The 27,051-nt window shown below is 49.0% G+C and overlaps 1 protein-coding gene across 2 annotated transcripts; it reads left to right on the top strand.

Moving 5' to 3' along the window:
- On the top strand, positions 1-26,551 carry ZFYVE27 (zinc finger FYVE-type containing 27). Of its 2 annotated transcripts, none has more exons than XM_049855350.1 (12): positions 1-230; positions 1,421-1,618; positions 4,785-4,855; positions 6,473-6,659; positions 10,682-10,777; positions 12,738-12,850; positions 13,877-14,013; positions 14,835-14,906; positions 16,417-16,615; positions 20,703-20,749; positions 21,122-21,203; positions 23,129-26,551. In XM_049855350.1, the coding sequence occupies exons 2-12, from the start codon at positions 1,422-1,424 to the stop codon at positions 23,191-23,193; spliced, it is 1,266 nt and encodes a 421-aa protein (XP_049711307.1). In that variant the 5' UTR covers positions 1-230; position 1,421; the 3' UTR covers positions 23,194-26,551. The 2 variants fall into 2 exon arrangements, with proteins under 2 accessions (XP_049711307.1, XP_049711308.1); XM_049855351.1 differs by having other exon boundaries at positions 2-230; positions 16,471-16,615; positions 23,129-26,550.
- Positions 26,552-27,051: the final 500 nt, after the last annotated feature.

A 27,051-nucleotide genomic window follows, 5' to 3' on the forward strand; every position in this document is an offset into this window, starting at 1 on the left:
CGGGGCGGGCGCGATGACGTCACGGGCACGCTGCCGCAGAGCGATTGGGGTCCCGGAAGCCGCGACTGCGGAGGAGGTGGAGGAGCGTCTCGGACCTCGGATTTCGGAGTCACAGTAGGAGGGCCACGGCGTCGGGGTGGGGCGGGCCTGAGGAAAACCCCGGGGCCCAGTGGCCCGACCGGTCCCCCGGCCGTCCCCGCCCCTCCCCCACCAGCCCTGCGACCCTGTAGGTGAGACGCCACCCCCTCCCGGCCTGGTATCTCCGCCGAGCTAGGCGCCTGGACGCCGCGGGGCTGTCACCTCCTGGCCCAGCGACCTTGGGCGTGGCCTTCCCTAGTCTAGGCTGTAGGGGCCTTATTAGGCTCTGTGGGCGGCAGAAGTGGTGGTCAGGGCCTCCGCCGGCGCCCTCTCCTGCGCTCCTATCTCAAGTCCGCCATGGGTCCTTTCACCCTGGCTCCGTCCACGGGGATTTCGGGCTCCCGGTGGCCCCTTTGCCAGCCCGCTGACAGATCGCAGGCCAAGTGCTTGGGACTGGTGTTTGTAAATGTGCGCCGAAGCTCCCCTCCCTCGTTTTCTCCTTAGCCTTCGCTAAGGACTTTGAAGTTATGGAAGTGGGTGAGGGGTCGTGCGGCTCTCCTCATCCGAGGGGGAAGATGGGAATGGGGCCTTATGGAAGGTGATGGCTGCCCCAGTGGGGTTCAGGGACAGAAAGGGTGAGGCGATGGGCAGGGTTGGTCCAGGAAGTTGTTTGGGCTCTCAAAGAACCGATGGTGGTATGAAAGATTAGAGGATGGGGTGGGACTTAGGAAAGCCGGAAGGTCTTGGAGGATGGGTAGTGCATTTACTCAGTTAGCAAGCATTTTTTGAGTGCCCACTGTGTGCAGAAACAGTGGTGAATGGGAGACAGAGTCTTTGACCTCATGGAGCTCAAAGTTAAGAGGGGGAGACAGGCAATTTTGTGTGTTAGTGCTTGGTTAGGGTGAGTACATGGTCCTTCCGGAGCATTGGGGAGGGTCTCCCAGTTCAGACTGGGAGTGCTGGGAGAGGGAGTGATGATATTTAAACAGAGATCTGAAGGATGAGTAGGCATTAACCAGGTAAGGAGTGAGGGAAAATATACCAGGAGATCATTTCTTTTGGGACCCCAAGCTGCCTGTCCCAGCAACCACATGTGCTTGGCGTTTATTACTTATGTTCTTGATGGGTCTGTGGGAAAAAGAGCATTGGGTGTGGAGACAGAAGAACAGAATTTATACGTAGGTAACTCACGCCACCTTACTCCTCCTCTGTGAAATGGGCATTCCATCTGTAGGCCTGCCTACCTCACAGGTTTCTTATGGGCGCTACATGGAATAATACAAGTTGGAGTGTGTTGGGGCTGGAAGTGCGTTGCTAATGTCATACATTATTATGGTTACAGAATGCAGACATCAGAGCGTGAGGGGAGTGGGCCGGAGGTGAGCCCCAGCATGATGCTTGAGGCTCCCCTAGAGTCTCCACCTGCCCCTACCAAGTCTCCGGCATTTGATCTTTTCAACCTGGTTCTGTCCTACAAGAGACTAGAGATCTACCTGGAACCCCTGAAGGATGCAGGTGATGGAGTCCGATACTTGCTCAGGTACAGACTGTGGAGCTGCCCTGGCCTGCGGGGCCTTCTGTCTCCTGCTTTGTGTGTAAGTTGGTGGTCATTTAGACAGTGGCTGAGCTGCCCTTTCTGCCCCAGTGAGGTGCAGTTCTGGGAGGTCCCACAGGCCTGGGTTGGCTTTGTGCGGACATCTCAGAAATTTGGGTCTCAGACACAGCCCAGGTGAGGCAGGTGCAGGGAAGGATCTGGCCTTTCATCGGGGTTTCTTTGTGGCTGAATAAACTCCTACCCCTAAGACTGCTAGCTAACCTTGACCTAATTTCATCAGTTGTTCTACATCTTAGAGCAGGATTTTTTGTCTTTCCCAATATTAACATAGGTAAAATTAAAATTAGGATATAATTTTGAGCAGAAGTTGAAGAAATGCCAGTACCTATGAATAAGCAGGTAATCTTATTCTAATCTTTTGGAATTATTAATTTCAATGTTTTTTGTTCCTATTTTGCTTTGATTTTTATCTTCAGTAATTTTCTTTTTCTCCTTTCAGCTCATTTCATTTTTTATGTTAAAGTATTTCAAATTATAGATGTGGTATGCCATTCCCTAAGTATTTCAGTTTACGTCTCCAGATAATAAGGGTGTTTTTCTTCATAATCAAGCATCATGCCTAACCCATCCTGTTCAGGTTTCCTTAGTTGTCCCAAAAATGTAATTCACAGTTGCTGTGGTACCAGTCAGGTTCCGTCCAGGACTGTGCATACACACAGGGTGGCATATATGGTTATTATGTCAATTAAGTCTTTTTCAGTCCAGTACAATCTCTTCTTTCATGACACTGACTTGCTGAAGAAACTGAGCAACTGTTCTGAAAAATTTCTCACCTAGATTTGTCTGGTTGCTTCTTCCTGGTGAAAACTGTAAGTTAGATTTAAAGGTTAGATTGGAATTAAGTTAAAATTTTATTTTTTTTTTGGCAAAGGATAGTGTTGTGTTCCTAATGCTGTATCACATCCAGACTCCCCTAAAACCTGGTTGTCCTAAAGAGCAGGGATTCTTGACTTGGAGCCTGTGGGTAGGCTTTAGGGGTCAGTTTAATGCCCAGGTACTACATGTAAAATTGTTTATATGTTTCTAGGAAGAAGCTTCTAGTTTTCATCAGATTCTCAGAGAGATCTTCAACCCTCTAAAATGCTGTAGAGAGACTGGTAGGAGGCAGGGTGAGTGATGGTGGAGTTAGGTTAGCCTCTAAGGGTGCCGTGAGTATTTATCCTTGCCTCAGTCTGGAAATAGTGGGCAGTTTATTTTTAACTCTCTGACCAAGGTCCTAAATTTTTCTTTCTCATGTACACTCGAGAACCCCTTTAATAAGCGGCAGGATCCTGGAGATGGGGTAGTCACTGTTCTAGACTGAGGCCCTCCACTGCTCTGGTGGAAGGGGTAGGGAGTGGTATGGGGAGGGGCCCATTTCTCATTTTACAATCCCAGCATGACCACCTAGCTGGACTGAGCTTTGGTCTTCTTTAGGGGAGTGGGTAGGCTCTAGAGAGCATGGGCTGTGCTCTCTGGTGTTTTCTAAGAGTGTATGTGTGTGTTCCATTTTGTGACAAATCACAAAAGTTAAAATACATCTTTCCCTTCTCTTTCATTGCTACCATTCTACAGGGCTCCTTGGCACACTGATGGGCTAGGGTTTTCCCATTTTATGAAAATTAGAAATCTGAGGATGTGGTAGGATTAATTAAAGTTGGATGGAGAAGGTCCTAGTGTTAGACCTAAAAAGCCCCTGGAGCTGGTGGTCTCCAAGCAGCTGGGAGATGGACCACTGGTTTCTGAAAGTGGCTGTCAGCTTAGGTTGTGCGTTTGATTGTTCTTTTCTTAGTAACGAGGATTTGGCTTTGAGGAGGGACCTAATCTTGGGCTTTGGCTATTATATCTAAAGCATGGAGCTGGCAGTACATTTTAAAAAGATCCATCTCTGCTGTATCAGTTATTCCAGTGGGTGGGTCTCCTGTAACTGAAGTGTCAGTAAAGACTTCAGATGGAATGGAGGAGCTTTTAAAAATTCAGGTGACTCCGGAGTGGTGTGATGTTTTTATCTCTGAAATGGGATTAACTGCAGACCCTACTTATACTGGTAGCTGCCATCAGATGATCCAGAGGCCTTATTGGGATGGTACGGGTGCAAAGAGGTCATTTTATTCCCTCACTCGTAACTCTTATTAAAAAACAAAGCAGCACATAAATTAGCTGACCTCACTTAGTAACTAACTTGAAATGCCCCAATTAGAGCAAAAGAAAATGCACTTAAGTACCGAATGCATTGGTTGCCAGCAACTTGCATTTTTCTTTTTCTGATATTTGTCTCCCTCCTCTGATTGCTCACCTTATGTATAGTGACACTGCTCTTCAGGATACTGATGTGTCAATGGCTTTGTTGTTATATCTATGTTCCTCTTTCCCTATTAAGTGCCCCTTATCAGGGACTAAGCCAGCAGCGTTTGCTTGTCCTCAGCAGCTGGGATCTCGTGCTCTTCTTTCTTCCCTCTTTGCTCTTTGGTGGCAGCGGTGCAGTAGGGACTGGGTCTGTGCTTCCATCTGTTCCAGTTCATGTGGGGTGTGTTTGCTGAGTGAATGCTCCACCCTGGTTTTGTCTTCATTTTTCATATATTAAAACCTTTATCGTTATCTCTCCTTGTAAGTTAACATATGTTCAGAATAAACTCTCAAATTACGGGAATAGAAGAGAAAGTCATTGATGCTGTCAAAGAAGTCCTTCGCGTTTTGTTCTCTCTCAGTTTCAGTGTTAGGTCAATCTGGTACACTGAATATATGATCATATGTTACTTATGAGATTATAAAAATGAATAAAGGAAATTTTAAAATAAGAATGTCAGCTTGATCTCTTTGAGGGAATATAGAACCTAACAAAACGTGGTTAAACAATGTTGAGTGGGTTTCTTCCTCCTGGGAGAAAGTTCTACAGGTCTAGTTCTGAGACAGTACCATTCTTACCCCAGGGGCTAATGTGTGACCTCTTAACCCCTTTCTGGTCACCTGTCCAAGTGAGAGGACCACTTTTGATTTCTCCTTGATCCTCTTGGCTCCCTCCTCCTCTTCATCTTGGTTTTAACCACCCATCTCCCCTCTTTGCAGCGTGAGGAGCGGCTGTCTTCAGTGATCAGGACTTTTTGTATTGTAGGTGGCAGATGCCTGTGTGTTCCTTGCTGACCTGCCTGGGCCTCAACATCATGTTGCTCACTTTGAATGAGGGTAAGAACTGTTCCTGAGAGCCAAGGGATTTTTGGTGAATGAATGTGGGGGAAGGATACTGAGCCACGGCCCTGTGTGAAGGAGCTGTTCTTCTTTCCCTGGAAGTAGCCTCCCTCTGTGTCTGCTTGGCATCAGAACATAGACTCTGGGACCCTGACTGGTCCACTGGTATGACCTTGGCAAGTTCTTTAACCTATCTGTTAAGCCAAATTTTCCTTGTCTCTAAATGGAGAACAATAATAGTGTTTTCCTCAAAGGGCAGTAAGCCAAAAACCAAACCCGTTGCTGCTGAGCAGATGCCTGCTCATACTCACAGGGACCCTGTAGGGTAGTAGTGAGGAGTATGTGAATCACTTAGCACAGTGCCTCACACAGAGTAAGCAGCAATACATTGTAGCTGTTATAATATTATTGTTGATGATGCTTCCTTCTTGACTGACTGCTGCAGCTCAACTGACCGATTGCTATTGCTGCTGCGTTGGCCTTTGTCCATTGACCATTTCCAAACTGAGTCAGGGTCATTTGGGGCGAAGATGGGGGGTGGTGAGGGTACCAGCAGGATGAGCTGATGACAGATTTTTGCCATATCTGATGCTTTTCTTTGGTTCAGCAAGTGAGCCAGGAGAGGCCTGCTGGGCAGTCCCCAGCAGTGAGCAGAGTCTTGGCGTGGTGGACATGTAGGTGTCTGCAGAGGTCCTAGGTAGTCCTAGGTAATGATGTCCCCTGTGGACCTTTTATTGCAATGTATGCTGTGACCCAGCCCTTTCCCTGGTTGGAACTGGCAGATGGCTGCCGGGAAAGCTGAACCCCTCGGGGAAAAGGAGCGAAGAGACTGGGACAGAGTGTCCTGAGGAGCTGGGTCCTTTATTCATTCTCTGTTGAGCTTGCATTTCTGAGTGTCTCATTTGGTTCCTGTGGAGATACGGACTTAGTGGGTCAAAAATAGACCCAGTTCACCTAAGACCCCTTCCATTTCTTAGTGGGATTCTTTGTTCGATCAAAAGTCAGGGCCCCTTTCCAGGCTATTAGATTTTTCTGAATCCATTTCCAAAGTAAATCAGTTCACGTGGCAGATATTTAACACGCGTTTACTATGAGCCCAGTGCTCTGTTAGCTTGCATTTGGGGGACCACGTTGCATGGAAGAAGGTCCTTCTTTGAATTTTCTCTCAGTTTCACCATTTTGCAATCCATGTTGGCATGTAGTATGCTCAAAGCCAAAGGCAGGGCTTCCAATCTGCCTTAGGAACCCAAAGGCCAGACTGTCAATCACCGGGAGCTCCCCTCACCCCATACTCCAGGCATTAGTGCCTGGTGTGTGCTGTGTTCTAGGGGCTGGGGCTATATCAGTGGCCAGATGGACAAAGACTCAGTCCTCTAGAGCCTGCAGTAGTGGAGGAGACAGTGAACAAACCTACAGTCTGTCATGTCATAAGTGGTGTGAGGAAAAGTAAAGCTGAGTTCAAGGCTGGAGAGCGAGGGGTGTGACGGTTCCATATGGGGGTGATCTGGGAAGGCCCCTCGGGGCAGAGCCCTGGAGGAGGTGAGGGAGAGCCACATGGACAGAATCTCTGGGTCTTTGCTTGCCTATTTTACCTGGGGCATTTTTGATCCATAGGTGCGTGGTACTCCATGGGTGTCCTGCTGATTTCTGTGCCCGCCTTGCTGGGCTATCTTCAGGAGGTATGCAAGGCTCGGCTGCCAGAGTCTGAGCTGATGCGGAGGAAGTATCACAGCGTGAGGCAGGAGGACCTGCAGAGAGTGCGCCTGTCTCGCCCTGAGGCGGTGGCCGAGGTGAAGAGCTTGTGAGTATGGAAGAGAGGCAGGCGATGTGGGGGGTAATAACAATAATAGCAGCCACAACCGACCCACCACATAGAGTGCTTGCTGTGCACCAGACATTGTGTCAGGCAAACCATAGATGTTACTTCGTTTAATCTTTTTATCAGTTTTGAGAGGGAGCCACTATTGTTATCCTCCATTTATGGATGAGGAAAAGGCCTACACTGCTAGGAAGTGACCAAGCTGGGATGAGAATCCAGATAGAGCCAAATTCACAGCTTGCTGTTTCTGCTAGAGAGCTAGTTTAGGATCTTGGCTAAGCACGTGCATGCATGAGCCAGCCTGTATGGGTTCAAATCCCAACTCTACTATATAATTGCTGTGTAACGTTGGGCAAATTGCTTAACCTCCCTGTGCCTCAGGTTCCTCATCTGTTAAGTGGGGTACTAATAGGGTTTACCTCGTAGGACGGCACCCAGGAAGTGTTCAATAAGTATTAGCCATCATCACTACACTGTGGAGAAGCTACCTAAATCTGACAGAGTTGGCACTCTGGAGGAAACGTTTTAGGACTGTTGAGTAATGTGAACTGTAACAACTTCAGTGGCAGCTGGCATTTATGGAGCCCTTCCCTGGGCCAGGCTCTCCACAGGCTCTTGACACACAGCAGGGGTTCGCGGTCCTCCCTGGGTGTCAGAGTCATCTGTGGAGCTTGAGGAAAAGTTGTAAACAAACAGATACCTGGCCCCACCTGAGAGTTTCTGAGTTAGTTATCTGGAATGGGGCCTGGGTATCTGGTTTTTTGGTTTTAATTTTTTTACTTTGAAATAATTTCAAACTTGCAGAAGAGTTGCAAGAATAATACAAAGAACTCCCATATACCCTTCGCCCAGATAAAACAATTATTAACATTTTGCCACATTGACTTTATCTCTCTCTACATGTACACAGTTTTTTTTTCCTGAACCATTTGAAAGTAAGTTACAAATATGCCCATTTACCCCAGATGCTCCAGTTCTTATTTCCTAATAATTCTTTTACACGTCCATAGTACAGTGATCAAAATGAGGAAATTTAATATTGGTGACATTAACACTGTTAGTTGCTGTCGAGTCAGTTCTGACTCATGGTGACCCTGTGAGTGCAGAGTAGAACTGCTCCATAGGGTCTTCAAGGCTGTGACCTTCTGGAAGCAGACCTCTAGGCCTTACTTCTGAGACACCTCTGGCTGGGTTTGAACCACCAGCCTTTCCATTAATAGTCCAGTGCTTAACCATTGGTGCCACCCAGGGACCCCCATATTGGTACCGTTATATAATATACAGTTAGAATTAAATTTTCCAGTTATATTAATAAATTGTATCAATTTCCCCTGACCCAGGATCCTATCAAGGATCACAGATTTTATGTAGTTTTTATTTTTTATGTCTCCTTAGTTTCCTTTAGAAGCCCCTGGGTGGTACAAATGGTTAGCAGCCAAGTGCTGCTAACTGAAAGGTTGGAGGTTTGAGTCCCGCGGAGGCACTTTGGAAGAAAAGCCTGGTGATCTACTTTGGAAAAATCAGCCAACGAAAACCCTATGGAGCAGAGTTCTACTCTGACCCTCATGGGGTTGTCATGAGTTGGAATTGACTTGACAGCAACTGATTTTAGTTTCCTTTAACCTGGAGCAGCTCCTCAGGTTTTGTCTCTCTTGCCCTTGACGTATTTTGAAGCATACAAGCTTATTATTTGGTAGAATCTCCCTCAGTCTGAGTTTGTTTGGTTCCTTATTAGATTCCTTATTAGATTCAGTTTCTGCGTTTTTGTCAGGGATATGACAAGTGATATTGTGTCTTTGTTAGAGGATCGTATTAGAAGGCATGTGATCTCAGTGTCCCATTGTGGGAGGTACTAACTTTGATCACATGATCACTGTAAAATTGCCACCTTACCACTTCCAACCTTTATAGTTAATATTCTGAGAGGAGATATTTTGAAACTATGTAAATATCTTGTTCCTCATCAAACTTTCACCCCTACTTTTATTTTTTGAATTTCTTACTCTTAACACTTTTCTTTTTGTCTGTCAATTCTTTTAAAAAACCCCATGAATGTAATTACACAGATGAGGAACTCTGCCTCCTGATACCTCTCCCTTTGAGTCACATGAAGTTAATTCGGCCAGAACTTTTCTCTTCCTCCTTTAGTCATTCATTTTGAAGTCTTTTCTTCCCTCGAAACTTGGTTCTTACTTTGAATGGGGGACTACCAAGGATTTTATCCTTTGGAAGTACTCGTTGTTGTTAGGTGCCATTGAGTCGTGTCCATCTCATAGCAACCCTCTGTACAGCAGAACAAAACATCGCCAGGTCCTGTGCTATCCTCACAATTGTTGTTATGCTTGAGCCCGTTGTTGCAGCCACTGTGTCAATCCATCTTGTTGAGGTTGTCCTCTTTTTTGCTGACCCTCTACTTTACCAAGCATAATGCCCTTCTCCAGGGATTGGTCTCTCCTGATAATATGTCCATAGTATGTGAGACAAAGTCTTGCCATCTTCACTTCTAAGGAGCATTCTGGCAGCACTTCCTCCAAGACAGATTTGTTCATTCTTCTGGCAGCCCATGGTATATTCAGTATTCTTTGCCAACGCCATAATTCAAAGGTGTCAGTTCTTCTTTGGTCTTCCTTATTCTTTGTCCAGCTTTTGCATGCATATGAGGCGATTGAAAACACCATGGCTTGGGTCAGGGCACCTTAGTCATTAAAATGACATCTTTGCTTTTTGACACCCTAAAGAGGTTTTTTGCAACAGATTTGCCTGATGCAGTATGTCATCTGATCGCCTGACTGCTGCTCCCATGGGCTTTGATGGTGGATCCAAGTAGATAACGTATCTTCAGATTACCCTCTCACTAGTCATTGTTAGTCACCTGCTACGTCTAAATACATGGATGAATCTCGTGTGAATCAATTTATTACTGTGATGGTTGCAAAGGGGGTTTTGTAACTCTCATTCCATCTGTATTTACTAGCTGGCTTTCTCTAAGAAAACTTTTCTGTATTTATTATTATCAGTGTGAACTTGTAGATTTTTATTTTATTCAGTGGGTTATAATCTGTTACTATCATTTATTTTGACCACAAATTGTCCAGATTTTCTCAGTGGGAGCTCTTTTGAGCTGGCTTCTGTTCTTTCGATATGTCTCTGTTATTATTTAGTGCTTCCTTACTTTCCAGCACAACAGGATGTTCAGATTCATCTTACATTTCCCTGCTCCAGCCCGAGAATCAGCCATTTCTCCAAGGAGCCCTTCAGAAGCCAGGATCTGGGTGCAGATGTGCTCAGTGCTTCTGGGGTGCATCCATGTTTAAAAAGAACCGCCCCCGCCCCCCGAGAGAGTCTATTTTCCATCGAGTTGAGAACCTTTCTTGGTCTACATCCTGCCATTTAATCCTCACAGTGTGCCTGTGAGGTGGGTACTCCTGTGGCTTCATCAGGGAACTGCAGCCCTGGAATGGTCAAGGAACCTGCCCAACATCAACAGCTAGGAAGAGACCAAAGCAGGGACCACTGTGCTACTCCTTCCTACCTCATATTACCAAAAAACCAAACTCATCGCCTTCGACTTGATTCTGACTCCTAACAACCCTATGGGACAGGGAAGAACTGCCCCATAGGATTTCCAAGACTGTAACCTTTACGGAAGCTGACTGCCATGTCCTTCTCCTGCAGCGTGGCGGCTGGTGGAATGGGAGCTGGTGGCTTGAAACCACTGACCTTCTGCTTAGCAGTTGAGCACTTTAACCACTGTGCCACCAGGGCTCCCTCATCCATTATAGGGGCTCTAAAAAAGGGATTGATGTGGATGAAGTGGGAGTGGCTTGGCCAGGCCCCTTTTTCCAGTGCACCTCTGGACCCCTTCAGTGTGTTTGAAGAGAGTTGGCCATCCCTAGTCAGCTGTGTGTATGGAGTCCAGGCGCCACTGCCCCAGAGTGTCTGTCACTGTGTGTGGACAGATGGGGCAGGGCCTGCCCACTCACAGACACCCCCTGTGTCTGTAGCCTGATCCAGCTGGAGGCCTTCCTGAGCCGCCTGTGCTGCACCTGTGAAGCTGCGTACCGCGTGCTGCACTGGGAGAACCCGGTCGTGTCCTCACAGTGAGTGGCCCCGCTCCTCTCCCTGCAGCACTACCCTGTAGGAATTTGCAGCTTGAGCCTCAAGCAAAGCCAGCTGCCTTGAGAGGTCCCCACCCCTCCACCTCAGGGGAGGGAGCCTCCTAGGCTCTTGTGTGTCCACCTGAACATATTCCGTAGGTTTTAATACACAGCTTTGTTTTATTTGTGGTAAAACTATTTTAATACAGGTAGTCCCCACTTTGGAGTTCCCACTTTGGAGTCCCCACTTATGATCACCTGGGGGTTTTTTTTTGGTATCTCTTACTATTAGTAGTATGTACTATATACAGTGTTGCAGCACGTGATTTGCTGATATCATTCTCAGATGTTCACTCCCAGGTGTTCCAAGATCGAATTTATAAAGATACTGATAATAGAAGGCAATAGTAACGAAAACTTAAAAAAAAAAAGTATTCAACTTAGGTCAGAACCAACTTATGACGGAGCTGTTGGAACAGAACCCTGTTGAAAGTTGGGGACTCCCTGTAACAGAGAAGTTTTAAAGATGAAAAAGAACTCACCATGTAATCTAACACCCTGATACACCAGCTGATCTCTTAGGTTTGCCTTCTAGACCTTGTTATATGCATGTACTTTGTAGACATATAGCTTCATAGTCTTGAGAGTTTTTTTTTCCACTAATTATATAGTAAGTAGTTCTCTTTGATGCTTTATAGCCTTTGAAATTACAGTGAAACCTGTGAGAGCTGGAACGCAACCAGACTGCCTTGTTTTTTCAGGTCTGTCAAGTTTTCCACCTTTGACAGGGTGTGGTTTTACTACTTTTCCATCACTCATTTTAGTGGAAAACATTTGAGTTTTCCTTCTCTAACAGGTTTCTGCCTTACACAGGTTCTGGCTTTTGCAGATTTTACTGTATTTGTAATACCAGGTTAATATACTTTAGTATGTAACCAAAAACCAAACCAAACCTGTTACTGTTGAGTTGGTTCTGACTCATAGTGACCCTATAGAACAGACTAGAACTGCCCCATGGGGCTTCCAAGGAGCTGCTGGTGGATTCTAACTGCTGACCTTTTGGTTAGCAGCCATAGCTCTTAACCACTGTGCCACCAGGGTTCTACTTTAGTATATAGTGTATCTTATACTATTGTTGTACTCTAGTTTATGGAAGCATTATGTTACATGTTTGATCAGATTTTACTTTTCATTATTAACCCTGCAGTGAACATTCTTATGGGTTTAGCTTTTTGACATTTTTTTCTTAGAATTAATTGAGATGAAACTACTGGATCAAATAGATTGAGTATTTTTGAGGCTCTTGTATGAATAATAATAACAACCAATATTTATTTAGCCTTTATCTTGTGACAGGCACTGTGCCAAACACTGTCTGTGTGTCTTCATAGTAACACGAGGAGGTAGGCACTATTTGAATCCCCATGTTACACACAGAGGAGGTGAAGCTCAGAGAGCCAAGGGACTTGCCTGAGGTCACACAGCGAGAAGTGGCAGAGCTGGATTCAAACCCGAGCCTGTCTTATTCTCGACAGCAGAGTCTAGGGCCTGAGGAGTGATGAGGGGTTGGATGGTTGGTACCTCCAGCAATAGAACAGGACTGTGTGGCCTCACCAGCATCGCTCGTTAGCAACTCGTGTCTTGTTTGATTAGCAGGTCTGGTTGGTTAATTAACAGTGCTTGGAGCTATTTTGGAAACCCTGGTGGCGTAGTGGTTAACAGCTACAGCTGCTAACCAAAGGAGGGTGGCAGTTTGAACCCACCAGGTGCTCCTTGGAAACTCTATAGGGCAGTTCTACTCTGTCCTATAGAGTCACTATGAGTCAGAACCGACTTGATGGCAATGGGTTTGGTTTTGGTTTTTGGAGTTTTTTTTGCTGGACCAGTATGTGGGTGTGCTGCAGACCTGCTTCTTTCTGATCTTACGAAGTTCTGATTCTGTGGTTCCTCTCCGTCGATCCAGGTTTTACGGGGCTCTTCTGGGCACAGTTTGCATGCTGTACCTGCTACCACTGTGCTGGGTCCTTGCCCTTTTAAACAGCACACTCTTTCTGGGCAATGTGGATTTCTTCCGAGGTAAGCCCTGTAGAGCCTGGCAGAGGTGGGGCCCAGGCAGGTTCTGTGGCCTTGGTCAGGGTCCCCCATTCATTTGTCTCCACCACAGCTTTGAACAGGTTCGTTCCTGTTCGAACCCCTGCCGAGAATTTGCGTTTCCATCCCAGATACACTGAATCAGAATCTACAGTTTAATAAGATCCTCAGGTGATTCTTATGTATAATTTTGAGAACCACTGCTCAACTAATGGTTCCCAGAATTGGTCCCTAACCAAGGGCATTAACACTGCCTGGGAACTTGTTACAAATGCAAATTCTCAGCAGGGGTTCGAAGCCATGGTCTCCACTGCTAAAAGATTTGTTTGCTGTGCTTGCCACAAGGGGACAGCACCACACTGGGATACTCCATCAGAGGCCTCAGTGGGCTCTGCATCTCTGGGATGTTAGGTGGGGTACAGGGAGGCTGCTGCCTCTCTCCCTTCCCAAGGCAAATGAATCACTGCTTACATGATACGGTGGCTCCTGGGAGGTGAGTGAGGGATGTTTTCCCAATGCTGCTACGTGCCCCCTGGCCGCAGCCACCTGGAGTTGTTGCCATAGCTCTGTGTGAGCTGAGAATACCCATCTGCTGTCTGGTTTCTGAAGCAGCAAGGCCATCTGGAGAGGCCCTGACTCACAGAGGCCTGGCCTTACGTATGCTTGGGTGACTGCCATGTTTGTTTTCCACCCTGTGGTAGCGTGATTAATTCCAGAAGCCACAATTTATTGAGCACTTGCTATATGCCAGGGACTGTGCTTGATGCTTTTCATCCTTCACCTCATTTCATCTCTGTAACAGCCACATGAGGTAGGTAGGTGGTAGTGGTGGTTTTGTTTATGAGGCTAAGAGAGGTGATTTGCTCAGGAGTTAGGAGGGTGACGCTTTCCTGCCACAGAGGTTGGGGCGTGGAGGAAGAGGCCAGCTGCTGTGGAAGTGGGTACCCCAAAAGCACCCCTCACTCTATGCCATTTCTGCCTCCCACCCCACCCCCCCCTCGCCGTGGCTAGTGGTGTCTGAGTACAGGGCATCTCTGCAGCGGCGGATGAACCCTAAGCAGGAAGAGAGCACCTTGGAGAGCCTGCCACCAGATGCTGTGGGGAGGGTTGCTCTGCCGGACAGCACGCCTGCACCCACTCCCACGGAGGTGAGTTCCCCGACCGTCAGGGAAGAGCCTGCCGCAGGCAGGTGGCGGGCCTTCCTGTTCACCAGCTTGTCCGTACGATGTAGCTCCCAGTCTGGCCTGTGTTGTAGTCCTTGTGGCTGCTGTTTCCCAGGCCTCATTGCCTCCGAAGTGCTTAATAATTGTAATAATAAATAAAAACTTTTTTATTTTGACTCAATTTTGACTCATGGTGACCCCATGTGTGCAGAGCAGAGCTGTGCTCCATAGGGTTTTCATGGCTGTGACCATTTGAAAGCAGATTGCCAGACCTTTCTTCTGAGGCTCCTCCAGATGGGTTTGAACCACCAACCTTTTGGTTTGTGGCCACATATTTGACCATTTGAACCATCTAGGTATTGATAGCTACTCTTTATCGAGTGCTTACTCTGTGTCAGATGTTGTTCCAAGAACTTCATAGATGTTAACGCCATAAAGAATGGGTTGTTTCTAAGAATGAGATGATTCTCGTTTTGCAGAAGAGGAGGTTGAGGCACAGAGGGGTTGCTCAAGGCCTCGTGGCCAGGAAGCGGCCCTCTGGTTCTAGAGCCTGTGCTCGCAGCCACCGTACTGTAGGCCACCTTAGTCCAGGTGCTCCCTGGTACCCATCTTCCTATCGCTGCTAGCAGGTTGGAGGTTGTTCTCTCGCCTGTGACTGCTTTCTCGCAGTTCTGGCATTTCCTCTGAGGCAGAAACAGTGGTCCTGGGAAGCCTGGATGCTGGTTCGGGGAGATGGCCCTTACCCTCAGGAGCAGGGCTGCCATCCCTCTTACCCTGTCCTTCTGTAAGAGAGTTTCTCTTCCCAGGATCTCACGCCAGGCAGTGTGGAGGAGGCCGAGGAGGCTGAGCCAGATGAGGAGTTTAAAGACGCGATTGAGGTGGGTGGCCCTTCCCCAGCACCCTCTACTGACCAGACCAGCACTGGGGTGGCCCTGGAGGCCTGTGCCTTCCTACATCACAGGTCTGGTTTTTTAATTCTCTTAGTTCAAATGAGAAGTTGAAACTTGCCCTCACTGGTTAAAAGGGTGCCACTGCACCTCCACACCTCCTTTAGCTGGTCCGTCATCTGTCCTGGGTGCCCAGGCAGGGCTGGCTCTGGAAGCCTCCAGGAGCTGCCCTCATGGGGGAGTTGGTGGAGACGGTGGCTTGGTGCCTTTGATGTGGGGAAGGTAGATTTGAAGGAGGGCGCTGTCCTGGGTCTGATGGCCTGGTGTGGAATGAGTCCCATGAGGTGCTCCTTTTGGGGGGCAGGGAGGAGGTTGGAGTAAGTGGTTGCCTGGCCAGGTGTTGGGTCAGGGAAAGTTAAATCATTCTCTTGATTTTAGGACTAGTAGTTTGCAGAAGTGTTTATTTGGGCTGCAAAATTTTAAAAAGAATTTTTTTAGCCAACATTTAAAAACGGGCATTTCAATAAAAAGTTTAGATTTTGAGTTTTTCTGAAAAACCAGAACCTGAGTCTGCAGCAGCCAGTGTGGCTGATTGACCGGCCCCTTTAGACGAGGCATGTGCTCACAGCCACACAGTCCCAACACTCCTGTTGTCCCTAGTCACCAAGGCCTCGTGGCGGTTGCCATTTTTTATCACATTTGCTTTGTTTTTCTTAAAGTAGAAATTATTTATCCTAATTTATGTCTCTTTGTAAAGTGGGAAAGTGAGAAATAAAAGTGGAGGTCTCCCCTGCCCCCACCAGGCCTGTGATTTACCCCTAGCCCACCTCACTCTCAGGCCAGCCTGGCCCATGGAGGGATCTGAATTTCCGACTGCTGAAGGATTTCTCCAAGGCTACAATATATGATTGTAGATTATGAATCTTGGTGTGTGTGTGGAGGGGGACGGGGGGGGGGGAGTGTAGCAGCAGGGACTTTCAAGCATTTATTCATGACCCACAGGCAGAAACACGTTTTATATCTGGACTCCGTTTAAATATATATCTGCAAAATATCTAAAATTTACTAAAACAGCTGCTCCCTGAAAAAATACATAGTAAGGATTCTGTTCTATTCTTTCCTATTAGAGGGGTGACTGACTCACTAAATTAATTTCATCCCATTGGAAAACAGTAATATATAGTGCTCCCCAAGGTTCTTTGATGGCAGAATCCTTTTATGGGGCATCTGTTAACGTCACCCTTTGGGAAATGCCCAGACAACTCAGAGCAGCGCTCCTGAGTTTCCTTGAAGGAGCCCCCCTCACAGCAGCTTTCTTCTTCTCCTTGCTATCTCTCTCCCTTTTTTCTCTCCTCCCCCGCACCTTGGGAGGCAGGAGACCCACTTGGTGGTATTGGTAAGTAGGCTAATCAGTAAGGTGGGTATGGGTTGGGGAGATGGGTGCCGAGCCAGTTGTGGTGTGCCTTTTGGAGTCTGCCGTGATGGGTGCCTCTGCATGCAGGTCCCAGGGCCCTGCCAAGAGGTGGGCAGGACTGGAAGGAGCTGTTCCCCACAGGAGGATGATGAGGGCGCCCCATGTCCGGCAGAGGACGAGCTGGCCCTGCAGGACAACGGGTTCCTGAGCAAAAATGAGGTGCTGCGCAGCAAGGTGTCTCGGCTCACAGAGCGGCTCCGCAAGCGTTACCCTGCTAACAACTTTGGTACGGCCAAGGAAGAGGAATGGGGGAGGGCTGGTGGGTGGGCACTGGTTTGGGAAGGGAGCAAGGAGTATACGGTGTGTCCATGGGACCCAGGAAGGCAGGGCTGTTGAGGGAGTGAGCATGGGTTCCTCTGTGTCCTTCTGTCCTTAGTGAACATTAGCTTGTGGGAAAGAAAGAAGCTCAGTTCCAGAAAGGCCGCACCAGGACTGCAGAGAGGTGTAATCTTGAGATAGAACCTCGGGAGTTGACACAGTGGCCAAGAACAGAGTGTGGAGTCTGTCTGGTGCAAATCCCAGCTCAGCTGCGGGTCCTTGAGCAAATTACTTAACCTCCCTGTGCAGCCAGTTTCCCCTTCTGTAAAAGGGGATATTAGTCCTTACCTCACAAGGTTGTTAGAAGGCTCAAATAAGGTCATGCTTGTATTTTTTTTTTTTTTAAGTGCTAGAACTAGTAGGTACTTAGTAAGTGGGTACTGTTAACCTGGGAGGCCCTGGCCTGTCCTGTGGATTCCTAGGAGCCTGCCTCGGCTTTTCTGATCCATGTGGAAGCAAGTTGAAGCACAGTATCTTCTGGGCCTGGCAGAGCCCTGTGGTCACTCCCCAGCCATGTTTGTAGATTGGCCAGGCCTCTTTTTACTGGGGGTTGTGGTGGCGTGGAAGGCAGCTTTGGAGAAGGGCAACTTCAGTGTCAGCACGGCTTGCAGTCCTGGCTCAGATCAGGAGAGCTGGGAGTTGAGCCAGGTGAAGTTGAGGGGGAAGCCTTGAGAATAGCTAGTGATCCTCGTGCGGCAGCCATGGTCCCAAAGACCGCGCCTGCTTCTGCCTCTTGTCAGCAGGTGCGAGGAGAGGAGGGTGCTGTGCTCCAGGGAGAAGCCTCTGTGATCTCTTGAGGAATTTGACCCAGGGCCCTGGGGGCCTGCCTTCCCATCCCTGTTTTCTCAGGTTTAGAAGTTAGGGACATGTTATTCCTTCTGCTGTGTGACTGTCCTCCAGTATTCATGATCCCTTTCTTTCCTTTTTTTTTTTTCGCTTTCCTGCCCAAAGAGATAAAGCAGCTGTCCAGAAAAGCATCTTCCCTGATTATCTTCTAATTGGAATGTCTCCTTTTTTAAAAGCATTAAGCAGTATTTATGATCTATGAAATGTGTGGAGTATGATATAATGAACACCCCAGAATCCACTACCTGGCTGAAAAAAAAAAACACTGGTAACAGAGTTGCCGCCTCGTCGTGCACCCTTCACCCAGTCGCTTGCCCCCTTTCCCCACTGGGGGTCCACCACCCACCACCAGTTGCTGCTGAGTCGATTCCGACTCGTAGCGGCCCAGTGTGTGCCCGAATAGAACTGTGCCCGCAGGCGATCCTTGTGTTTACGATGGTCAGTGACTTCTGTGGAGTGCCCTGTGTGTGCGGTGTGCCATCACATACACGGTCCCATCTAACCCAATGGTGGAACTGACAGGGAGCAGCTCCCATGGACTTAGAAGCAGTCAGGTTCCAGAAGTCCCAGATGACACCACACAAGAATTCATACTCTTGCTCTGGCAAATGATGTGTTTATATCTGGGAATTTTAGGTAAAGGGGTGTAGATGTTCTTGTTTTAGAGATTAGTAGCTTGAGGTGAGAAGAGTGACTTGCCCAAAGTGTTTAGCCAGTGGATGGTAGAGCCGTGACTTAGAACTGGGCCATCTGATTCGGCTGCCATGTTCTTCTAACTCCTCATTGTCATCCTTCGTTTTCCTTTGTCCTGGTGTCTGATAGTCCCCTGGTTTAAGATGTGTCCTGCTTTTGATTTGGTTTTGGGTAAGATAGTCCCTGCCAGGATGTGCAAAGGCCTCTTGGGTTCCCCTGAGGATGGCAAGGGCAGGAAATGCTGCTTTTCCTGGGCCCTTCACTTCTCATCCTTTAGGACGGCTCGCCTTCCCTTCCCTATGATGTTCTTTGCTGTCAGAGGAGCTGTTTGCTCCTGGGTCTGGCTCTGGCAGGCCAGGGTGAGGTGAGCCACTTTGGAAGCCATTCCATTCTGTCTGTCAGTGCATGGGGGAGGGGGGTCACGTAGGAGGGACAAGGACAGGCTGCTGCTTCTCTGGCTTCTGAGGGGAGAGCCCTGGTGGGAGGGTTTCCCCTCTGTCCTGGAAGCTCTGTGACCATTGTCCAGGCAGGCCTTTGGGGTCCTGGGCTCCCCCCTGCCCCCTCTGCTCCTTGCCATCATCACATAGGAGTTAGGGTGGGTGAGTCAGGACCTTTGTTGGGAATGGGAACAGAGAAGTTGGCAGATGTTGGAAGGGAGCAGAGTACTCTTCCACATGCCTGTCTGGGGTCACTCTCAGGGAGGGCCCTGCCTGGCCCCGGGCCTGTGCATGGTACATGGCTCTTTCACTGGACCATGTGGCTGCCCTTGGGGTACTTGGCCCTGCTATTCCATTTGGTTGTGAGGATTCCCTGGAGACATGCTAGAGTGACCAGTCATTGAGCACCTCCTTGCCCAAGCCCTAGCCCCTCGCTGCCCATTGGAGAGGCAGAGGCGGTTGCCATTGCCCAGTTCTTAGTGTTGGGGACAGAGACTCGGAGCAACCTGTTTTCTGGTTTGGCACCACCAGCAGGCATCTGCTATGCTTGTCTCTCTTCTGTCCTCCGACGGGCCACTAGCTGAACAGTAGCTACGGGTTTTACCTTAAGCACCTGGGCCTCAGGTCTCCCCTTGTTCTCTAGCTAGGGCCCTCCCAGGCAGTGTCCTTGAGTAAGAGCTGCAGGAGGTTCTGGCTGTGGAGGAAGGGACCACGTATAAATGTCAGTATAGCTTTGGGGCCTTTGTGTGGAGGTGAGGCCTGGCGGCCCACTGGTGCTTTGTACTTGGCCAGACAGTGATCCAGGAAGCAGCAGTAGTACTCCCTGAGGCTGACAGTTGCTTTGGCTGGACCGCAGGAGGCCTTTGGACCCCAAGTTCCAGAACTCTCCAGTAGTCTTATCCCTCTCAAGCCTTGGCAGGGCTTTTGGGGAGCATGGACTCCCTTCCTTTTCTCCCCTGGCTCATGGATGTTGCCGCGCTAAAACATAGTTAATATTCCTGGAGGTAGTGTTTGGAACCTTCTTTGTTCTCCCTTACCTCTGGGTTTGCTTCTTGAGCTTGCTGAAGTCATAGGGCCCAGTTTGGCCTTTTTTTCCCTCCTGGGGTCTTAGTTTGCCTCCACTCACCTTCATGTGTCTGGTGATGACACCTGTCATCAGGCTTGTCTTTGCAGTCCACCTTTTCTTCATGTGGGTCTGAAAGTGCGGTGGTGAACAGTTTCCGTTAGGCCTAGTTGCCTTGATATAGTCTTGATTGGTCTCTTTCCTCAACCTTCATGTCTTGTTACACCCCCTGCCTCCTTCCAACTGCTTTTTAAACTGCCATTGACGCCTTTACCAGCCACCTTGTCATCGCTGGTTGTTGAGGCAGGCCCTCTCCGTCCCACGCTTTCACCCCATCCGCCCCACAGCTCTCAGTGCCTGGGTCTGCCCTGCACACACATCCCTCCACACTGCCCTAGCTCAGATGGGTCTTCTTGAAAGGTGCCTGGTTCTGAGGGTCTCTCCTGGAATCTTTAGACCACAGAAAACAAGGGTCTATGTTTTGAGGAGGCATTTCTTTCCTTACCCTCTGGGCAGAGCGTTGGTAAGGAGGCACTGGAGGAGGTCACGACAGGCAGGTTTCATTTAAGGCGCTTGGAGCCGACTTTTCTGTGGATGCCTGGTTGTTCCAGGCAAGGTCAGCTGTCCGCCAGCTTAGCTTGCACTCTGGAGAGTAGATTCTGTTGGCTGCTCTTGGATCTCTGCTGAGCTTGCAGGGGGGACCTCTCAGCTCAGGGGTTTTGCGGGAGGGAGGAACTTTGTATATCTGGAGATAGTGATTCCCATGGCCGTCAGTCTTGCCTTCTTAGTTTGAATTCCTCATTCGGGCTCTGAATCTGGACTCTGCTCACTTGCTCACTGCTCCCAGCCAAGAAGTCTGGGCTGGGCTGGTGTCCCGAGTGCCACCCTTTAGAAGAGCTAGGCAGGCGATGCAAGGTGTGAGCTGCGTCAAGGCTGAGCTGCTGTCTGTTTCTCAGGGAACTGTACGGGCTGCTCTGCCACCTTCTCAGTGCTGAAGAAGAGGGTAAGTCTCCTCGGGGTGTGCGTTTGCTGAGGACAGCGTGCTTGTGAGTGCTGGGTTGTGGGGAAGTTAGGGGAGGGGGCATGTGGGAGTCACAGGTAAAGCCTGAATCCTTCTCAGGCCCCATTCGGCCTGGTTTTCGTGGTTTGCTTGAATGATCTTGTCTCACCTGCCCCGTGTCCATGCCTTCACCAGCCTGCCCATGGCGTGTGGTGTCTGGTCTCATTCCTGCCCCACTTGGCCACCTCCCCTGCCCACAGTAGCACCAGGTTCCTTGGATGGGATCAGCTGGTAGAAAGGAGGGAGATGCTGGGGGCTGCAGATGCCCAGGGGTTAGGGAACATGTCTGACACTGACCTTGGCTCTTGTCTACAGCGAAGCTGCAGTAACTGTGGAAACAGCTTTTGCTCTCGGTGCTGCTCCTTCAAGGTGCCCAAGTCCTCCATGGGGGCCACAGGTGAGTGGTGCAGGCGGCTGGGGCAGGGCAGTGGGAGGGCTTGGCTGGTGTCCGCCCTTCTCTGAGGGGATGCTGCATTGCGAGTAAGAGCCAAGTGTCAGTGAGGTCAGGGGGTTGCAGAAGCCTTGTCTGTCTGCTTAGTAACGTTTCCTCTTTTGCCTTCAGACAACACCCCCCTAAGCCAAACAAACACTACGAATATTTGATACATGGAAAAGAACACACATAACGTACCTATAAATTATGAAGCATAATGCAGCTAAACCTGTGAGAGCTGGAACTCGGCAGGACTGCCTTATTTTTCTGGGTCTCAGGTTTTATGCCTTTGACAAGACAGTCACCACTTTCTGTTGCACTCTTTTAGTGGAAAACATTTGAGTTTTCCTTCTGAGAAAACTCAGGTTTCCACTTCACACAGGTTCCGGCTTTCACAGGTCTTACTGTAATAGCATGAATACTTGTGAATGCGTCACTGAAGTTAAAAAACAGAGCATTAGCTATACTTCAAGGAGCCTTGGTGGCGCAATGGTTTAGCGCTTGGCCATGAACTGAAAGGTCAGGGATTTGAACTCACCAGTCGCGCTATAGGAGAAAAGACCTGGTGATCTGCTCCCGTAAAGATTACAGCCTTGGAAACCCTTTGGGGCAGTTCTTCTTTGTCCTGTATGGTTGCTGTGAGTCAGAATTGACTTGATGGCACTCAACAACAGCTGCATCTCGGAGGCTCCCGAGTGCCACCTCCTGTCTTCCTCCCGGGGAAACCGTTGTCCTGAATTTGATTCCTTTTCTTATTAACATGGTAATACTTTGAACAAAATAAAGAACCATCTCTTTCTGTAAAGGCAGTAATACTCGTTGTAAACAAAACAAAACCCAAAATACAGGTAAGCAGAAAGAAGACAAACATTTGTAACCGCTTCCCAACCAGCAGCTCTCTGGTATGATAAAAGAAAAACGTGATGTGTGTTTTTTTTTAATTAAATTTTGTTTTTAAAAATTATTTTTTGTGGTTGAGAATATATACAGCAGAACATACAACCAATTCAATAATTTTTTTCTGCACAGTTTGGTGACATTGATTTGTGTTCTTCAAGTCATGAAAAACGTGATGTGTTTTATGGACTGCTTTGTGATATGTCATAACATTAAATCAAGTTTTTTTTTTTTTTTTTTTTACCCCTCTGATCATGAAAGTGGAAACCCTGCTGGTGTAGTGGTTAAGTGCTACAGCTGCTAACCAAGAGGTCGGCAGTTCGAATCCACCAGGCGCTCCTTGGAAACCCTATGGGGCAGTTCTACTCTGTTCTATAGGGTTGCTATGAGTCGGAATCGACTCGGCGGCAGTGGGTTTTTGGTTTTGGATCATGAAACTAAAAACCAAAAAACCAAACCCACTGCCGTCAAGTTGATACCGACTCAGCAACCCTGTAGGACAGAGTAGAACTGCCCCACAGGGTTTCCAAAGCTGTAAATCTCTCTGGGAGCAGACTGCAACATCTTTCTCCCGTGGATTGTGAAAGTAACACATGCTTATTTTAGAAAATTGGGAAATTACTGTAGCAAAAGAAGGAAGAAAAAAATAAGCCTGTGATATTACCATCCAGAAATAACCACTGTTAAAACATTTTGGAAGATTCCCTTCTGATACTTTATTTAGAAAACATTTTTAAAGGTGTTGCTGGTGCCCACATCATTTTTAATGCATAGAACACCTGGGAGAGGGCTGCTGTTGCAGTCAACCCCGTGGTCCCTGGCTCCCGTGGAAAGAAGTCTGAGGGCAGGGTGGCGAGCTGGGTCAGGGAGGGTGTAGGCTGGGCACCGGGTGGTCTGTTGGTAGGGGTGGGGCTTGGGGGTGGTTCTGATAGCTGAGGCCATGAGCCGAAGGGCAGGAGCACGCCTCTCACCCAGCTCTTTCTCCTTTTCAGCCCCCGAAGCCCAGAGAGAGACTGTGTTTGTGTGCGCTTCGTGTAACCAGACCTTGAGCAAGTGAGAAGAGAGGCCAGGGTGCAGCTGGGACTGGTCCCTGGGGCTGGCAGTAGATCCCCATTCTCCCCACCCTTAGCTCTGTGTGGCGTGTGCTGGGCCAAGGTGGCCTGGATGCTAGGTAGGCTTCACCGTCCTCCCCTGTTTCCAGCCAGGTACTGGAGCTGTTTCTACGCTGTGGGTGGCTGGTTGTGGCTGCCCTCAAACCCCAGAGGGGAGAGGAGCCCCTGGAGGGCCTGGCCTGTTTACCCTGCTCTGCCCTGGGTTGAGTTTGTGGACTCTAGGGCAAGCAGGGCTGGGCAGGGAATATAAGCTAGAGGGCAGCAGTGAGCCAAGCCTGGTCTCGATTAGGATCGTTGTTGATCGGGGCCATTCTATCCACAACTGGGAATTCTGGGAACCCTGAGATCAAAAAAGAGGTTCTTTCCCTGCTGGGCCTTGCGCCAAGCCCTTGATCTCTGAGCGCCTGTAGGAAGGCTTGGTAGTGCCATGCCACAATGCTGCTGCTTGAATATCCTTCCAGGCATCAGGATTCGATCATTTCCCCATCAGAGGGTGTGGCCAGGGCTAAGGAAACCAGAAGTGCTTTGAGAAGCAGGGCTGAAGTTCCCGAAGAGGAGAGCGTGTATAGGAGGGGCTGGAAGAGTCTTTCAGTATTAAATGGGGCAAAGCTTGGGGAGGCCCTAGCAGTTTGAGGGACCACAGGCCACCCTACAGAGACCCTGCTGTTCTCAGCTTTGCCGGGCAGCTGCAGGGCACTCACATCACACCTGCCCAGAGCGTGGGGCAGCCCTCCCCACACCCTCTGGAGTGTGAGGCCAGGTGAGCAGAGCAGAGGTCCTGAAGCCCTTGACCCTTGCAGACCTGGAAAGTGTAGGATCTCACTGGGACAATCTTAGTTGTGGAATAAGGCCACTTGGGGTCCCCATCCGCTTCCCCAAAATTTCATGTTCACTTCTGGACTCTTAGGGACTCAGGTGTTTCTCCCAAAGCCATGAGCTGGCTCAGGCGCCACCCCTCCCCTGGAGTTGCCCTGCCTTGTTGAAGTATTTATTTATTTATTTCATGGTTTCTGGGAACTTGTGGCACAAAGAACAGAATGGAGAGGATGGGGGAGCTTCTACCCTGGAACTCTTCCCTGGAGTCATGGGCTGTCTGGGACCCAGAACCCATAGGAGGCTGAGACGTTTCTACATCAGAAGCTGGGACCCGAGGAAGCAGGGACCTATCCCAGGCCAGCTTTCTTACCAGGCCAGCTGGTCTAGCTGGGACCTGGCAGCCAGGGGCTGGCTCTAGGCCAGCTGAGGTGTGAGTCCCTGGGGACTAGGCAGGCCTTGTCTTCCCGTTTCCTGGGCTCCTTTGTCCTGTTAAGAGATGAGAGTTTAGAGTCCTGTGCTTTGTCTACACTGGAGAGGAACGAAAAGGACCTCTGTGTATATGGACAATTGTCAATAAAAAGCCCTCAAGCTTCCGATGCTTTTGTCCTGGTCCTTGTGCTAGCTCTTCCTGGAGGCTGGACACCCAGATCTCTGCAAGCTCTGCTGAGGCTGTAGGACAGGGTCTCTTGGCCCTGTCAGTGCAGGGGTGGGGGCTGGAGCCTGGCCTGCTGTGTGTCGGGCTGAGAGGAGGAAGGCTGTGCCTTGCACGCTTGAAGGGCTCAGCTCATGTTTGTCACATTGACCTGAGGCACCGTCTTGTGACCAGATCTTGAGGGTCAAGGCTGGGGGTTGGAGCTGGGACCCGACCTGGCTAAATGCCAAGCGACAAATACTTCAGAACGGAAAGATTTTAGCTAATCCCTCTGAGAAAGCAAGAAAGGGTCAGCCCTCAAGGAGGCCGGGAGCCACAGGAAAGAGGGTGAGGAATACAAGGAGTTCCTTCGAGCGGGGGTGGGTTGGGCTTTTCCTGGCGGCCAGGAACTGTGGTAAGTGCTTTACACACATTAAAACCAACAACCAAACCCAGTGCCGTCAAGTCAGTTCCGACTCATAGCAACGCTATAGTACAGGGTAGAACTGCCCCATAGAGTTTCCAAGGAGCGCCTGGTGGATTCGAACTGCTGACCCTTTGGTTAGCAGCCGTCGCACTTAACCACTACGCCACCAGGGTTTCCTTACACACATTATCTCATTTAATCCTCACAATGACTCCGTGAGGTGAGTACTGTCTCCCCATTTTACAGGTGAGGTGGCCCAACGAAGTTAGGTAGTGGCTGTGAAAGGCTCAGCGTACCAGGGGTGGACGTGAGCGGTGCCTTCCAGATTGTAGGCCTGGGGCAGTAGAGAGAGGGGAGGCCCTGTATCAGGAGAGGAGGCCCTGTGGTGGCCACGTCCTCATGGCCCCATGCATGTGCTCTCATGATTCAGGCCACTAGGTGCTGGGGTGTCTTTGCAGCATGAGCAAGCCTCAGTCTTGGTCTGGTCTAGGGGAGATTCTGCAAAGCCCAGGAACTTTCCCTAGTATGGGAAAGCCTCAGTAGCCCCCACGGGGCCCTGAGAGGCAGGGCAGCAGCCAGAACCCATCCTTGCAGTTTCACAGATCATGCGTACTTTAAAAAGGGCCACAGCAGCCTTGGCAGCCCGGTGGTTCAGAGGGGAACAGTAAGGATGTTGGGGGCCTCTAATAAAGGGGAAAGCAGTGATGGCAACTTGCCTAGAGAAGGGGAGGGGCGCTGTGACCTCAGTTACTGTGGAGGGTGGCTTCCATGAGGGCAGCCTGTATGATAGGCCAGCGGGAAGGATGCTCGGGTCACCCAGCACAGCCCTTGCTCTGGGAGAGACACGGACACCACTGAGGATGCAGCTTCTCCACAGTGTTGGAGCATGGAACAAGATGGAGACTTTCAGCAGGAGCAGCCTGCATGAGACTCGGGGCAGAGGGTGTGGGTCAGCAGCTTCCCAGACGGGAAAGTTGAGGGCTACCTTTTCTCCTTGATGTGCATGTGAGGGGCTCAGTATGAGCAGGCAGCCAGCTTTAAAGTGCTGGTACCCCTGGGATTGACGAGGTCGAATTGTGCCTCCACAGTGGCCAGGGTCAACAGCAGAGAGGGCCCGAACATGGAATGGTCTGGAAGATGAACTGTCCATTCTAGAATTGAATGCCTACCTTAAAAGATGTGTGCCCACACCCATGTTTATTGCAGCACTGTTTACAATAGCAAAAAGATGGAAGCAACCAAGGTGCTCATCAGCAGATAAATGGATAAATTATGGTATATTCATAGTGGAATACTATGTATCGATAAAGAACAGTGATGAATCTGTGAAACATTTCATAACATGGAGGAATCTGGAAAGCATGATGCTGAGTGAAATTAGTTGCAAAAGAACAAATATTGTATAAAACCACTATTATAAGAGTTCGAGAAATAGTTTAAACAGAGAAGAAAATATTCTTTGATGGTTATGAGAGGAGGGAGGGAGAGAGGGTGGGAGAGGGAAATTCACTAATTAGATAGTAGATAAGAACTACTTTAGGTGACAGGAAAGATAGCACACAATACAGGCAAGGTCAGCACAACTGGACTAAATGAAAAGCAAAGAAGTTTCCTGAATAAACAATGCTTCAGAGGCCAGCGTAGCAGGGGCAGGGGTTTGGGGACCATGGTTTCAGGGGACATGTGAGTCAATTGACAATAAAATCTATTAAGAAAACATTCTGCATCCCACTTTGGAGAGTGGCATCTGGGATCTCAAATGCTAGCAAGCGGCCATCTAAGATGGATCAGTTGGTCTCAATCCACCTGGATCAGAGGAGAATGAAGAACACCAAGGACACAAGATAATTACGAGCCCAAAAGATAGAAAGGGTCACATAAACCAGAGACTACATCAGCCTAAGACCAGAAGAGCTAGATGGTGCCTGG

The sequence above is a fragment of the Elephas maximus genome, chromosome 16 (assembly GCF_024166365.1).
Source record: "Elephas maximus indicus isolate mEleMax1 chromosome 16, mEleMax1 primary haplotype, whole genome shotgun sequence".
NCBI classification, from domain to species: Eukaryota; Metazoa; Chordata; class Mammalia; order Proboscidea; family Elephantidae; genus Elephas; species Elephas maximus.